The 14,156-nt window shown below is 42.1% G+C and overlaps 1 protein-coding gene across 5 annotated transcripts in view; it reads right to left on the bottom strand.

Moving 5' to 3' along the window:
- elmo1 (engulfment and cell motility 1 (ced-12 homolog, C. elegans)) overlaps positions 1-14,156 on the bottom strand; it is a 98,933-nt gene that overhangs the window by 49,751 nt on the left and 35,026 nt on the right. For 3 of the 5 annotated variants that reach the window (XM_005932937.3, XM_042225178.1, XM_042225180.1), the window contains exons 2-8: positions 11,923-12,075; positions 6,037-6,077; positions 5,793-5,865; positions 5,647-5,697; positions 5,377-5,546; positions 2,027-2,062; positions 233-332 (exon numbers count right to left, since the gene is read on the bottom strand). In XM_005932937.3, coding sequence (XP_005932999.1) covers positions 233-332; positions 2,027-2,062; positions 5,377-5,546; positions 5,647-5,697; positions 5,793-5,865; positions 6,037-6,077; positions 11,923-12,000 — 549 coding nt within the window. In that variant the 5' untranslated portion in view covers positions 12,001-12,075. The remainder of the gene's footprint in view (positions 1-232; positions 333-2,026; positions 2,063-5,376; positions 5,547-5,646; positions 5,698-5,792; positions 5,866-6,036; positions 6,078-11,922; positions 12,076-14,156) is intronic. The other 2 variants (XM_042225179.1, XM_042225181.1) reach the window with 1 other exon arrangement.

Below are 14,156 nucleotides of genomic sequence, written 5' to 3'. Positions count from 1 at the left end.
CATAATGAGTATTTTTGCCTTTAATGTTTATGTCCTGAATATCGGACCATTGCCAAACACTTTTATAGACATTGAGCTTCGGGACATTATCATAGGACAAGCTTCATTGCAGAGGCTGTAAATGTCATGATGTAAATGTTCGATCAAAGCTTTATTCAGCGAATAACAACAGCACTCTGAATGCCGTTAATAAATCAGGGCTGCCTTTAATGAAACGTTTTCTTGGTCTGACCTTCTTGATGAATGCCACAGAGAAAGTGTCCCAGGAGACGATGCTGTGGTCCATCAGCTCCACAAAGGCCGTCAAAGTGAAGGACAGCAAGTCTCCAAAACTAAAGGGCAGGACACACAGAGACACACGCAAACCATAGGACGCTTCTCTCTAGCAGATGGCTTGGAGCAGTGTATAATCTGCAAAGCCCTGATGGCTTGGAAGGCAACAAGGGGCGAGCGGTAGGCAGAAACAGAGAAAATGGTGCATATGAAAATAAATTCAATGCCGCAACCAGGCTGGCTGAAGAAAGACAGAAGACAGGCGGAGGGGGAGAGAAGAATAAATGGGGACAGAGGCTTGAGATGCAGTGCAGACAAACTGGCCTTCGAGAAACAGCAGGGGCCATCAGAAAATCAGCAGGAGCCGGGCAGCACAGGGCGGCGTTCAATCAGGACCAGAAAGCTATGTTATAGAGTGAAGTCATGCAGTTACACAAATATCAAGAGAAATCAATCAGCTCTGCAAGAGTCACAGGGGGCCAAAGCAAGGACCACATTAAACAGCCTCCACTTCATATTTCTGCTGCATGAACTTAATGAAAAAAAAAAAAAAAAATCGCAAATGATGAAATATAGAAGCTTTTACTTCCTCATAAATCACAGCAGTAGGAGTTTCTGGAGTTACTACCTTTCTACTTAACTTTTACATGAGTTTTGGGATTTCTGGCCTTTTATTAGTTTCACCAGTAGCTTTTACAGTACTGACCTCTACTGCTTACAACTGGCATTGCTCAGGCAAATATTGTGACCTGGCCTAAACGTGTTGCTCATTGTTTATCTTACACTGATTTACTGTTAGGTGCTTTAGTAGATGCAACATGAAAATATAGCAAACACCTATGAGGCTATAGTCAAATACAATAAATGTTTGACTAAAAAATGTTGGCATCCTTCCTGAAACTTCTATCAAGAAGAAAAAAAAAGATACACTTTTTACAAAAGTGAAGATCGCCGTTTTAAACACAACAGAGTGGCATCGACCGTCAAATCAGCAAACCAGAAACCGAAGATAAAATGATAAGAAATGCTTTCAGCACACGGGTCAGTACTGCTGCATGGTACATGATTAGTAACAGTCATTAGTAACCCACAGCTGAAGAATGAAGAGGCCTTTGCAGATGGTACTGGGCATTTTGATGTAGTTACTGTAACTAGTAAATGCTTAATGAAATCGAGGAACACTGAAATTAGAGGATAGATTATTTAAGATAAAGAAAGAGAAGAAAATCTTATTTGACAGATGGATGATGATCCTAATGTGTGATGTCTTCATGTGTGATGTGCTATTGGCTAATAATGTAAAAGTAGCTGAAGTCTAATAGTGAGTGCAGAGACAATCCCCCTCACCCTGAGCACTATTTAGGAAAGAAGACCAAGATTTAATTCAATGTAAGCACCGACTAAAACTAATAAATTAGCTCCGCTGAACCCCAAATGGCCATAGCAATATCTGATCGGGTTTTTATAGATTTCTCACGGCATTACATTTTTAGAAATAAATCATGGCCTTCCAACAGTCTGAGGCAAAGACGTAAGAAGATTATTTTGCCCAAAACCACATGCAAAAAAAAATAAAAATTTAAGTGCAAAACTGATTTCAAAACAGAAGCCTGTAAATGGCTGTGTTAAACACATAATTATAGTAATTCCCCATAAGGCTTTGGGGCCAGAGTCTTCATCATGCAGACTCAGGCAGCAGGTTAGGAAGAGCACAGAGTCAATGACGTTACCCGGGGGGATGGGAGGGGCTTACCATGGCTTCATAATCTTTTGCAGTTTCTGATAGCGCCTGTAAAGAGAAACTTAGGTGTCACAGGTGGGAAACACACAACAAAACCTTAAAGTCTCAGCAGGGAGCAACACAAATCACAATCTTTTAACAATAAGCATCCCTCAAAGAGACCAGACTCTAAGGAGGTCCACTCTCATACACAGAAGAAGGATTCCTTACTGTGCAAATGTAAAGCAAGTCTCAATATAAACAACTTTAATACACCGACTCAAAATAAACACTTTGGATCGCTAAGGGGCTCAAAGCATGCCAAGCAGAAACGGCTGACAAAGCGGCTTGCTGCAGACCTAATGTGCCACAGTGAGCACAATGAAACGGAGTTTTGCACATTTCAAAAAGCAGAGACCAACTTGTAAATATGTGACAGGTGCAGTGGGAGAAATGCCTTACGCTAAACAAGCAAAAGGAAGCAACATCTGCAGAGAGTTAACTTTCCCTGAATAGATTCGAGATGACAGGTGCACTCATGAAGTTCAGCGATACTACCCATGTGTGCAAAAATCAGCTAATATGAGGTTGTCTCCATGTGCACCTCTGTATTGCTTCAGAGATCTGGCAGTCTGCTTCCGACCACATGCATCTGGGCTCTGGGATTTCAGCATGGATCTCAAACTTCAGCTTCTGTGTCCAACTGATTCAACCTTTATGTCGTGGATCATCACTGCTAGGAAGATCCAGGTCTCAGACTAGACTAGCTGAATAGCTCAAAGACATTTGATAAGTATGCACTGAGACAGGAGGGCAAACATGGGTATGGAGTGAATTTACCATGAATTCATCTCTCAGGGTCAGACTGTTAATTTGGAGAAATCTGATAGAACAGGATTGGTCAGAACGGGACTTTCTGGAAGCGATCTACAAACAGCAGCAGCCCTGGAAATGAGGGCCAGGTCCAGAAAGAGACAACCTTCATGGGATTTAAACAAGGGACATTTTTTTGCTCTTAATGGGTGGAGTTTCAGAACTTCTTAATTTCACCTGATAAAATAAACAAAAAAACTGTTTTAACAGTGGGGTTTGATTTCAGTATCAGTGTTCCTATTACTCTGTAAATCCAGTTTTCAAAGGGATGACACTGCTAATAAGGTACAATTCAATGGAATAATGTTTAGAACAGGTTTTGTGAATTTAACAGGCAAAATTATGCTGGGAGCTAACAAGACAAAAACAGAAAAAACATGAATGACAATATCAAGGTGGCAGCATATGTTAAACCTGGTCAAAGAAGACCGAAGTTGATAGTAAGTCTGGCGGTGTTAATCAGTTTGAAGTTGCACTGTACATTCTGAACGTGTGTCAAACCACAGTATGAGTTGCTCCATGTTTTTGTCAGTAGAGGGCAATGTCTGCCTTAAACTTGGAGTTTAGCTGGGCAGCTGATCTACACATGAATATTGTGCAGCATCTTTGGCAAAAGCATCAGATCACAGAACTGCTCTGCCCTCATGAGTCTCGAGCACAGAGCCTCTTGAATAATTACAGTTCACCAAGTTGGTTGGCAGGCACACTAATGAGTGTGTGTGTGTGTGTGTGTGTGTGTGTGTGTGAGAGAGAGAGTGTGTGCATTAGCCTCTGATACCTATCTGCATGCCTGTTTCATAAGCTACTTCTGTTGAGATGGAAATGCAGCAGAACCACTCGCCCTGCTCTCTTTTGCTTACACGCGCCGCTTAAACTCTCAAACCCTGAATAGGATTTGATGGGAATTTAGATGAAAAACATATTTAATCAAAGGGCCAGGAGCAACAGGAGGAACCTCGGTGCTGCTGTGACAGCTCCTTGCATTAAGATCAAATATTTGCTAATTTGAACATCATATTCAAAAAGGAGAAGAGGCCTCACTGATTTCCTGTCAAGCTGTACCCACAAACACTAGATCACTGAGTGGTTTCTGCTAAGAAAAAGCCATTACATGTCTAACCAGAATTTGAACCTTCATTTAAAAGCAATCATGAGCGTGACAAGACGACACCCGCACAAAAAAACTGCAGTTCTTACTTTGGGTTTTCACTGCGCTTCTGTCGGGACACGTTGAATGTCGTGTGTTTATAACCACGCATTAGGTGCAAAACAACTCCTCAATCTATCGTTTCTCCCCCTGGAAAAAAGAAGGGCTGGATAATGGGAATTGCACGAAGCAGAAAACGAGCACGTCTCGCATGGCTGGCCGCTCCTGCCCTCCCTGCCAGTTTGCACCGTCCATCTACTTCTGTGTGATTGCGTGCACGTTTTGCACTCATACTGTAATTCAACTCTTGGTTCTGGCGAGCTCTTTGCACTCCCCACAGCACGCCACTGGCACAAACCCCATCTCCCTCGCCCGCCCACTCCCCTCCCCTGGCATCACGGCTGAGAAGTTTCACCTCAGCGAAAAAAGTCCTCGCTTTAACCTTCAGTTGAGACGGTCTCCAGGGCACTACGCCTGCCCTCCACCCCCCACCTCAACACACACTGTGAGTTTTTGGATGTGCTGAACATGCAAAAGGCAGAGTATTTCCTCTCAGCTGTGTGCAATATCACTATCATGGTCACCAAAGATGAACAGGAGCTGCTGGGCACTGTGTGAACCTGTTCTTCTCTTTGCAGCACAGGGTAGCATTGTTGAACCCGAGGCAAAACTTATGCACAAGGTTAGGGTTTTCATTCAGCGCAAATGTACGACTGATTATTTCATGCAGTGCATATAATGACATTTGCTATATGACCTAATAACATCCGCACAACCCTGCAGCACGCTGAAATAAAAGCGTTCCACATCAAAGGCATCTTCACAAAGATGGCGATGACACGAGACACCAGTAAAATAAATCCAGCTTAACAGAGTGAACTGAGGAATGTCAGTGAACGAGCGGCCAGTCAGCTGCTGTAAATGCTTTGAACTTAACCGGTCAGACTGCACAGTGCAACTCCAAAGACCCCCTTTTATTCTCACTGAAATCGGAGATCCACCTGAATACCATCCAAACCTGCAGCCCTTTTAAATAACGCCGGGGTCTTGTTACAAATTTGTGGTTCGTTACATCAGGCCTGTGAAAAATAATGTCAGCGATATGTGAAATTAAATATGGTAAGATTTGAATTAGGTATCCCATCGAACTGGAGTCTGTGTTTGCTAGTTTTGATGGATCACATTCTTGAGTCAAAGTCTAATATTGCCACATAAATCCAAAATCCAGAGGAAAACATTGGAAGTATGTACTCTTCCCTGCTCCCTATAACACACACGCACAAACAAAAAAGATGCTGCAGGGGAAAACGGTGCAAACAAGGCAAATCCAAACAGCAAAAGAAACAGTCTTCTTCTCACTTACTCAGTCCCACTTTCCACCATCTGAGTGAGCAGCGAGATACCATCGAGGTTGATGAACTCCTGGGCAAAGGTGATATCCCGGGACGCGTTAGCCAGGTCCTTAAGAGCCTCCAGTTTGGCGTCCATGCTTGATGACTGGATCCGTTCATGAAGCTGCACTGCCGTCTGGTACTGGAGGGCAAAAGGGAAAAGGAAACAGGACGTGTCCCAGATTGTGAACGATTTCATACGTATTCACAGAATTTGTTTTTTCAAATGGCAAAACACTTACAGGAGAGGTGGTCAAACGAAGGATCGAGCCGTTCTTAATGTCGCTGCGATTCTGTGGAGGATTACAAGGACACAAGCAGAAGTTAGTGTGCACTTCAGGCCTTTATATCTCCCTCTTGGATACAGCAGCTTTGCAGATGAGCAAACCTTTTCTGTGATGTAGAAATTTGTCGCGTCAGCAATCTGCAGAGCAAAGTTTTCAGGGCTCCCCAGGGACCACCTAAAAGGCATTGGATAGAGACAAAATACACTGTGTAATTGGTTTAAAAGTGCATTAAAAACAGCAAATAGGATTCAAGTATGGGGGTAGGGGACAGTTAAATTCAAATCCAAAAGACATGAACTAGTGCATACATAAAAAAAAAAAAAAAAAAAGCAAATGAAGACTTACCCCTCGCATACTTCTTTAATGATGGCTGAGAGAGGCTTTTTCTGGGAATTAAAAAAAAAGGCAAAACTACATTTAGTTCACAGTCTAGTACTGAGTTCCTAAAACAACAGGCAATTCAGAGAGGGCTGCAATTATTTTATATTGCGGGACTGGCACAATGAGAGGCTGTTCTTCAGGAGCCTGTATTTATCCAACTGCTGATGTGGGATCATCGACCATGGCTGCTGCACCGCTTCATTCATTATTAGTGATTCAGTGTTTCTACAGCGGTGCAGAGTACATCTTTTCAAGAACCACATTTACAATTTCACAGCTAAAAAATTGAATGAAGATTCAATGAAATATACAGAAACCCCTCAGTTCCCCAGGAAGCCTAAAACAAGATACTGTCTAAAGTGAAACAAGTTTCTTAATCTAGATCTGGGGACATCTAATAACAGCCTTAGTATACCAGCAGTGAAAGATTTAGCATTACAAGTCAACTCATGTTGAGGCCAACCTTCCCCCCCGAGGGGCAAAGGCTACACTAAAACTTTGATGTTTTATGATGCTGACGTCAGCCTGCTTTCACAACAACACGCTGATGTCTAACCTTTGACCTATGATCTTGAAGCATTACAAACTAAAATGGAGTATTTTATTATCTTTAACCATATTATTGGATTAAAACTGGCTGTAAAACTTGAGATTTTATGGTGTCATTGAAAAAATTAAATGTGTGTTGTACAGCTCTCTCCATGCCCTTTCATATGATATATTACTCAGTATGGTTTCTTAAAAAAGTTTTCAGTGTTAACTTTGACCTTGGGTGCTAGCTATAAAGTAGCAGAGCCAAATGCTCAGCTAACCTATGTACTCTGGTCCTCCAGGGCCTGGTATATTGTTGTGAAGTTTGAGAACAGACAAACAAACTGAGCCAATTACACAATGTTTACTCATTACGTAGTTGGGGCAGCACCTTTTTTAAATGACTTTGATCAACCAAAGATAATAAAAGTACAGAAAAACGATATCAGGTTCTGAATCAGGATACTTCATTTTCTGCTGGGCCAATTCTAACCACTCTTTTCTTTAAATTCTTCCCCCCCAAATGCATGAAGATGGATTCGTTTGAGTATCTATATATCAAAATATACGAGCATATTGCATTATTGCTTTTCTGGGGATTAGCCCAGACAGTGAGAGAAGCTGCGGTGATGAAGACAGACAGACAAAAGATAACGATGGCAGGATGGTGGGCATATATGACAAGGAAAGAAAGGCAGAGTGGTGACAGAAAAAGAGGGTGGGCTGTTTGTGAACAAAAGGGAGAAGGGGAATAAACAAAAGCAGGAAAAAGTATGTGAAAAGAAAAAGTGTACACATAAAAGGAGTTTGAGTCTTTTTTTTTCCTGCTCTCAGTGTACTCATAAAAAGCAATGCAGCTAATAACGAGGACAACAAACAGAGATGGACACAGAAAGATGAAAAATTAGGAGCATGCAAGATGTGTATGAGGAGGGAAGCGAGATAAATAAAAGCAGCGTGTGCACGAGAAATGCTAATCAGTGTTAACTTAATATCTGCTTGCTTGCCACTGCCATCATCCTCAGGCTCTGTGGGAGATACAGTATGCTGCCAGGCTACATGCATAATCTCTATACAAACTCACGCAAGCACAAACACTCATAAAAGTACTCGACGCTACCACCACGTTTCTAAAAGTTTTCAGCTATTTAAACCCCATATTTACCTTAACCCCCCCTTCACAAAAACAACATTTTAAATGTTGACTCAAAGACATTTTTAATCGTTTTTGGGAAAAATAAATGCTCTTAGAATTTAGTGCCAGTTACATGTTTCAACCAGAGGCATGTTTTCCACTGTGTTGCATCACTTCTTTTAAAAAACACTCAGAAGGCATTTGGGAGCTAAAAGGGACCGATGCTGTAGCTCTGAAAGTGAATATTTTCAGTGGTGACGCTGACAGACATGGATTGCAGAGAGTCCCTCTTTCATTACAGATCATGCTGCAGTAACACGAGCAGAATGTGGTTTGGCATTTCAGGAATAAGCAAACCCTTCCTAGAAAATGTTGCTCCAAAACCTGCATACGTGCAACGTTTGCATGTCGTCCAAGCCGCTGCGCGCCAAGGAGCCATCGTGGATGCTGGCTTGTTATTTTTCCCACGACAGCAACTGAAGCTCAGAGGATGGAGCATTCATGATTAAAAAAGAAAAAACAAATCTGATTTTGATTACTTCCTTGCTTACAGAGATTTCTTCAGCCTCTCAGAATCATTCGGTTTTTGCAGATGATGCAACTTCAGGATTAAAAACTTCATTGTTAAATTGCTGAATTATTTGGCAGCTCTTGACAGAGTAGTAAAACCCTTCCCGTGTTAACTTCTCAGTGAATCATCCTCTCTGGTAAACTCTTTTTATACCAAGTCATGCTAATGTGAAATAAGAGAGAAACACAGAGATGCTTCCAGTGACCCTACTTTATATGTTGCCTATTATGTACCTATAAATACAAGCAGTTCTCCAAGCTTTAAACTGACTCTGTTTCCCCGTCTACCATTTCCCTGTCTAACCTCCCACTACATCTTCCTCTCCTTTACTATTACTTTCAACCCACACGAGCCACTTTGTTTAACTTACTGTAAGCCCAGTCAGGAGTATAGTTCAAGGGTAGCACCTACATAACCGGAATTCACTTTGTACAAAGGTGAAAAGCAAAGCTGTTATCTATAACATCCTATACCACCCACTAGATTTCAGCTCCTGTTACACCACACAATAGTTTATCTAAGGAGTTATTCCACTTTAGCACATTTGGTGGTTATTCTTTTTTTTTCCCCCTCCGAGATCATTTATATGCAATAAAGCATGACCCGCTAGAACCTGCTAGCCATTTTTGCACATTCACTGAAGGTGAATATAAATAAATGCCTTTATTTTTAGTTTTCTATCTTTTAACCACAGCAGTGACACTAATATAAAACCAATTTTAGCACATTACCTAAAACTAAGTGGGCTGTTAGTCTTAGAGTTTGTTTCTTGCCCCTTTCCACCTGCAAACATTCCTCTCATCCCTCTACTCCACCAGAAACCCCACCACCCAATCCTCCCCCAGTTTCTCTATTGCCTTTCTGATAAACAAAAAGCAATTAAAAACACTTAAAAACAACTGTCTAAACTTGTAGCGATTCCCCCGCATTCCTACATAAAGGTTGGACTTCTGTGCCTGAAGATGTTTGGAGAGATACAGAAATCACAGAGACACACACCGAAGCAGATGTAGCCTAAACACACTCACGCGTGCACTGCAGAGGCGCATATACAAACAGACAGAAGTAATAAAAATACACATATTTGTCGGCATGCACATGGATACAGGCACATGCATGCACACACACAGCAAATAAGCATGCACACGCATGAACAGTAACAACGATCCATGTTGCCACACAAACACACCCACGCACATTTTCACTTAAGCAGAATTTTACCTGCGTAAACAAAATTTACACATACAAGTTTTCAGGCATGTACACACACACACACACACACACACACACACACACACACACACACACACACACACACACACACACACACACACACACACACTTTCTCTGGGTATCAAAACAGCTCGAGCTGCAGAAGCCCACTCCCCGTCGCATGAGTCAGACAGCCATATGCTGCTGCAGGGCCTATTGTACAGAGGAGATGCAGAGGGAGGAGGAAGAGGTGGGGGTTGATGGTGGAGGACAAGAGAGGAAGAAGCACAGCGCGCGCAAGTTTCGCAGTCACAACAAAACACGGGGAGGAGGAGTGCGAGGGGGGAGCGAACAAGAGCGAAAGCAAAGAAGGACAAAGAGGAGGAAGGCAACACAGAGGTGGAACAAGAGGAAGATGACAGAGAGAGATAAAAGGAGGTGGAGGAGGATGAGGAGGAGGAGGAGAGGTGGCTTAAAGAAGTAAAGACAGACCTAAGCAAAGCTAAAGGCAATCTACTCAGACTGGAACAGCGCTGCTGATAAGGGGGGGGGCATTTAATACAAAAACCACACCCCCTAAATCTCTACTTAAGTGTTTAAAGCACCAGAAGCACATGTACTTCACAGTTCAATACTTCATTCACTAGTTCATCCATTGAGAAGGGCAGTTGTGACTCCGGTTACCACGGTGACTCATAGCTTTTACAATCATTAGCCCATCTGTGAGTCACACAAACAACAAACAGGCCAATTTATAAAACTGTATGTGCAATCAAACAAAGTAACAGCAAAAATGTCCCCCCACACACACACACGGGGTAGTCGCTGTTTGGGCTAATTATTTTATTAGCATCTAATCTAGCGCTGGATAGACCCCGACAATCTGCCGACATACGGCATGGCCATTATCTGTGGGCTCGTAATGGATGCGAGCTGCGCGCAGGCGAAAGCAGCTGCGACGCAAATCTACACAGAAGTGCAGTTTCAGTTTTAAAAAGCACACACCAGTGTTGTTAACTGTTGAGCATAAACATAGCAACTGCATTATGTAAATCAGTGGAATATATAGCTATGCACTGATGAGGTTTCATAGCGCTTTAGCATTGCAGCTATTTAATGTTACAGTTTTTAAAAAACAAACGATAAAACCCTCCTTACAGTCGTGGAGCTCCACCAACCAATCAAGTTGCAGTTTAGATCTGTGTTTGTCCAGATGCATGCAATATATCAAGTGAAGACTTGGAAGAAATTTAATAGTGAAAACACCGCAGATTGAAGAAAGAGGAGATTCATGGATGTAGCAAAAAAGTTCATACAGAGGCTGGAAGAAGAGGACACTAGGGGTAGGGTGAGATAGCGGAAGAGAGTGATGGTGAAAAGAAGAAACCGAAAGAAGGCAAAGAGGGTCGCAAGATCTCCTCACGCTACCGAGTTACAGTGCAATAATTGCCACAAACAGAACATTGTGATGCTGAACGTCTTGGGTAATGGCCCAAACTGCGTGACATCACAATGATCCTTGACCACGACCATTACTTTAAGTGAACATTTGTGTCAGATGAAGCGAAACTCGCTCGAGGAGTTCCTCAGACATCACAGTCAAAAGAACAGGAGGTCACAGAGACCCTGACCTTTGACAAGCAAAGTTAATCCATTATTCCTTTGAGCTTTTGTCCAAACCTACTGAAATTTCCCTGAAGGTGTTCAAGAGATATCACATAATGCCTCTGACCACAGCTGTGACCATTATGTTTTACATTTTAAAAAACAGCATCACTAAGATTCATTGATATTGTAATGTGACAGATGCATAAAGCTTTAACTGAGTTTGTTTTCCATAGCAGACAATGTAAGAGTGAGAAGGTTGCTCACCTGTTTTGTACATGGTGTTGTGCTTTATACCAAATCTCACCTCCAGTCATATGAATACTTTTTGCTCTGACAGTGAGCTAAACAGCCCAGGTATTTACCCACAAACATCCATATTTTTTGTCACTTTTCTTAATGACAGAGCCAGCCTCTTTGCATTCAGTGAAATTTCTTTAAAGCTATGTCAAAGCTGTGACTAACTGTTAAACATCTTTAATCAAGGCCACATCCTTGAGGCTAATTAGTATAATTGATGGGAACAACGCAAAAGCTGCACCAAGCCCTGATCACATCCGCCCAGCCGCTCCAGAGAGAGACACCTACAAACATCCAAGCGATTTCATTATATACACAGCAACGGATTACTGCGCAATAATGTGTTCATACAAAACACGCACTGTGATTATGGTTTTTAAACCTGCACGGTGAGCGTCACAGACCCCAAACATTTTTTACTGGTTGTGCTGGATTTAAAGGACAGTAATGTCTGCTGGTGAGATGACGGTGTCTTTTGTTGCACTGAGGCACATACCTGGTCTATCTCCATGAGCTTGGGGAATGCCCCCGGCCACTCAATGGCCACCTTGACAATATCTGCCGGCGGCGGCATGGCTCCCAGGGTGGGGGGTGAGAGCCTCACTGCCTCACACCTCTGTCAGTACTACTGAAGATGGCTCATCCAAACCTGTAGGGTAGAGTGAAGGGGAACAAAAAGAAGCAGAAAATGAGGCACATTAGTCACTGATGTTTGCTTGTGTTAGAGTTGTTGAAATTCAAAGACTATTTTAAGACCGACAAGGACAGCGCTGAAAAATAAGACACAGCGCTCTGGGGGTGGGGGTGGGGGTGAGCGCAAGCAAATGAAACTCATCTTCAGGAGAAGCTAGTGAACTGCTAAAACCAATAAGATCACTTTCGTATAGCATTTAAATTTTTAGAGGAAGTTAGTCAACTGACCTACTTACATCAATTTACTATAATTTGTGCACCCACAAGAAAGTAAACACTCTGGCTCTTTTTATTTCGTACCAAGAAATCATCTCAGGTAAGGCTGGCCAACAACAGTGAGGGGTTTAGCATCAGTACCAGTTTAAAAACCACAAATACACTGCATGCTGTTCATTAGCCCATAGCTAGGACAGGCTCTTCAGTTAAGAACTATGCTCTGCATGCTTATTCCTGCAAATACTGGCACTGAAAGTCATACGTGAATGCAGTTAAACTTCTATCGCTTATGCAAACTAAGGCAGGCAGACTTTTTATTTGTCCTCTGAGATCAATTTTTCCAGGGGTAGACTAATTTAAAGTTGGAGTGTGGTACATTTACATATAAATAACCATCCAATAAATTCGAGCCCTTGCCAAACAAGCTCATACAATGCTGATTAAGCCTATCACAGCCACGTAAATCTCTCTGTATTTTGCAAAACTGGAGTTTTAAATGTGGTTACTGCAGTTACTTTCTGTACAAGAATTCAGAAGGACGTTAGAGCAACTAAGTGCATTTACTCCCACTGCCAAAAGGGAAGACAAAAAGTCCACACATCTGGATATATTCAAATTGTTCACTGGTGTTCGAGTCAAAATTCAACTGCTACTCTTGGTTCTATTCTCAATTCAGACATTTTTGTCCAGCAGAAAAACCATAAACCACTCAGCAGCATCTTCCTGTGACTCAAGCAGTGGAACAGTTCAGTTTGAAAGTCCCTTTGGACATTTTCACATAATAGTTCCTGTAGCTTTGGAGAGAGGACGTAACTGCCACATTAAACCACATTAGCATGAACATAAGAGTCAAAAGCAAGCGGTTAAACACGTTAGTAGCGCAGAGCTTCTTCCACAGCCTTGTGCAGTAGCACTTGCTTCAAGGGGTATCCCTTCAATTTAGCATATAAAAGGTCAGTTTACTCATCATGGGGCGCATAAAACAACCTTAAAAAGATCTGAGCAATGTCTTCTGTTATTCTGGGTGAGCTCTGTCAAGTCTGAGTAAATTACTTAAGCGACATGACCCAGATATCTTAGCTTGGATTGATAAAAAGACTTGATTAGCTGCAGATTAAAAAAAGCTAAAACAAAAAAAAAGTTGATCTGCAAAAGGAAAGCAGAAAAACGATGAAGCACAGATTAAAGATGGATGTTAGTACTTGACTTGGGGATGGGTCACAACGTAACTGAATTTTACAATTATACCTTGAATCTGTATAAGCAACCATGTGAACTCTTGTTCATAAACAAAGCAAAGGCAAAAGACGTCAACACTCACTCCACTTTCATGCAATTACCCCTACGCTAACACTGAACCTGTAATCCTCCTCCCTGACCCCTGTCAGCCCTTCAGGGCACCAAAAACGGCATGATATCTCACATAGGAGACGACAGCCAGATGGACCTGAAAGGCTGTGGATAAGCCAGTTTGTGCTTCCACAGCTTAAAGAAAGGCAAATCAGAGTCACCCGGAACCGTGCGGGGAGAGCTGAGCAAAACCACTTCTGTGTCCTTGCAGGGGGTCTAATGAAACCTGCCGGTGGACGAGTCTCGAGTGGAAAATGTAGCATAGAAATCCCCCTAATCAACTGAGGAAGGCATCAATAATTTACCTTCTCAGCTTGTCTAAAAAACTCAGATAATCCTAGTTCCTGGTGAAGAAGTCTGATTACATATTTAATTTGAAAATGCATAATGTATAATGGCTGGCTCAGACTAATTCCTGGGAGAAAACTGCTGAGCGGAATATGGTGTTATTATAGTGTTAATACACATGGC

Source organism: Haplochromis burtoni, unplaced genomic scaffold (assembly GCF_018398535.1).
Source record: "Haplochromis burtoni strain Fernald_Lab_line unplaced genomic scaffold, NCSU_Asbu1 Contig_163, whole genome shotgun sequence".
NCBI classification, from domain to species: Eukaryota; Metazoa; Chordata; class Actinopteri; order Cichliformes; family Cichlidae; genus Haplochromis; species Haplochromis burtoni.
The sequence above is the reverse complement of the archived record's forward strand: the minus strand, read 5'-3'. Positions and strand labels throughout refer to the sequence as shown.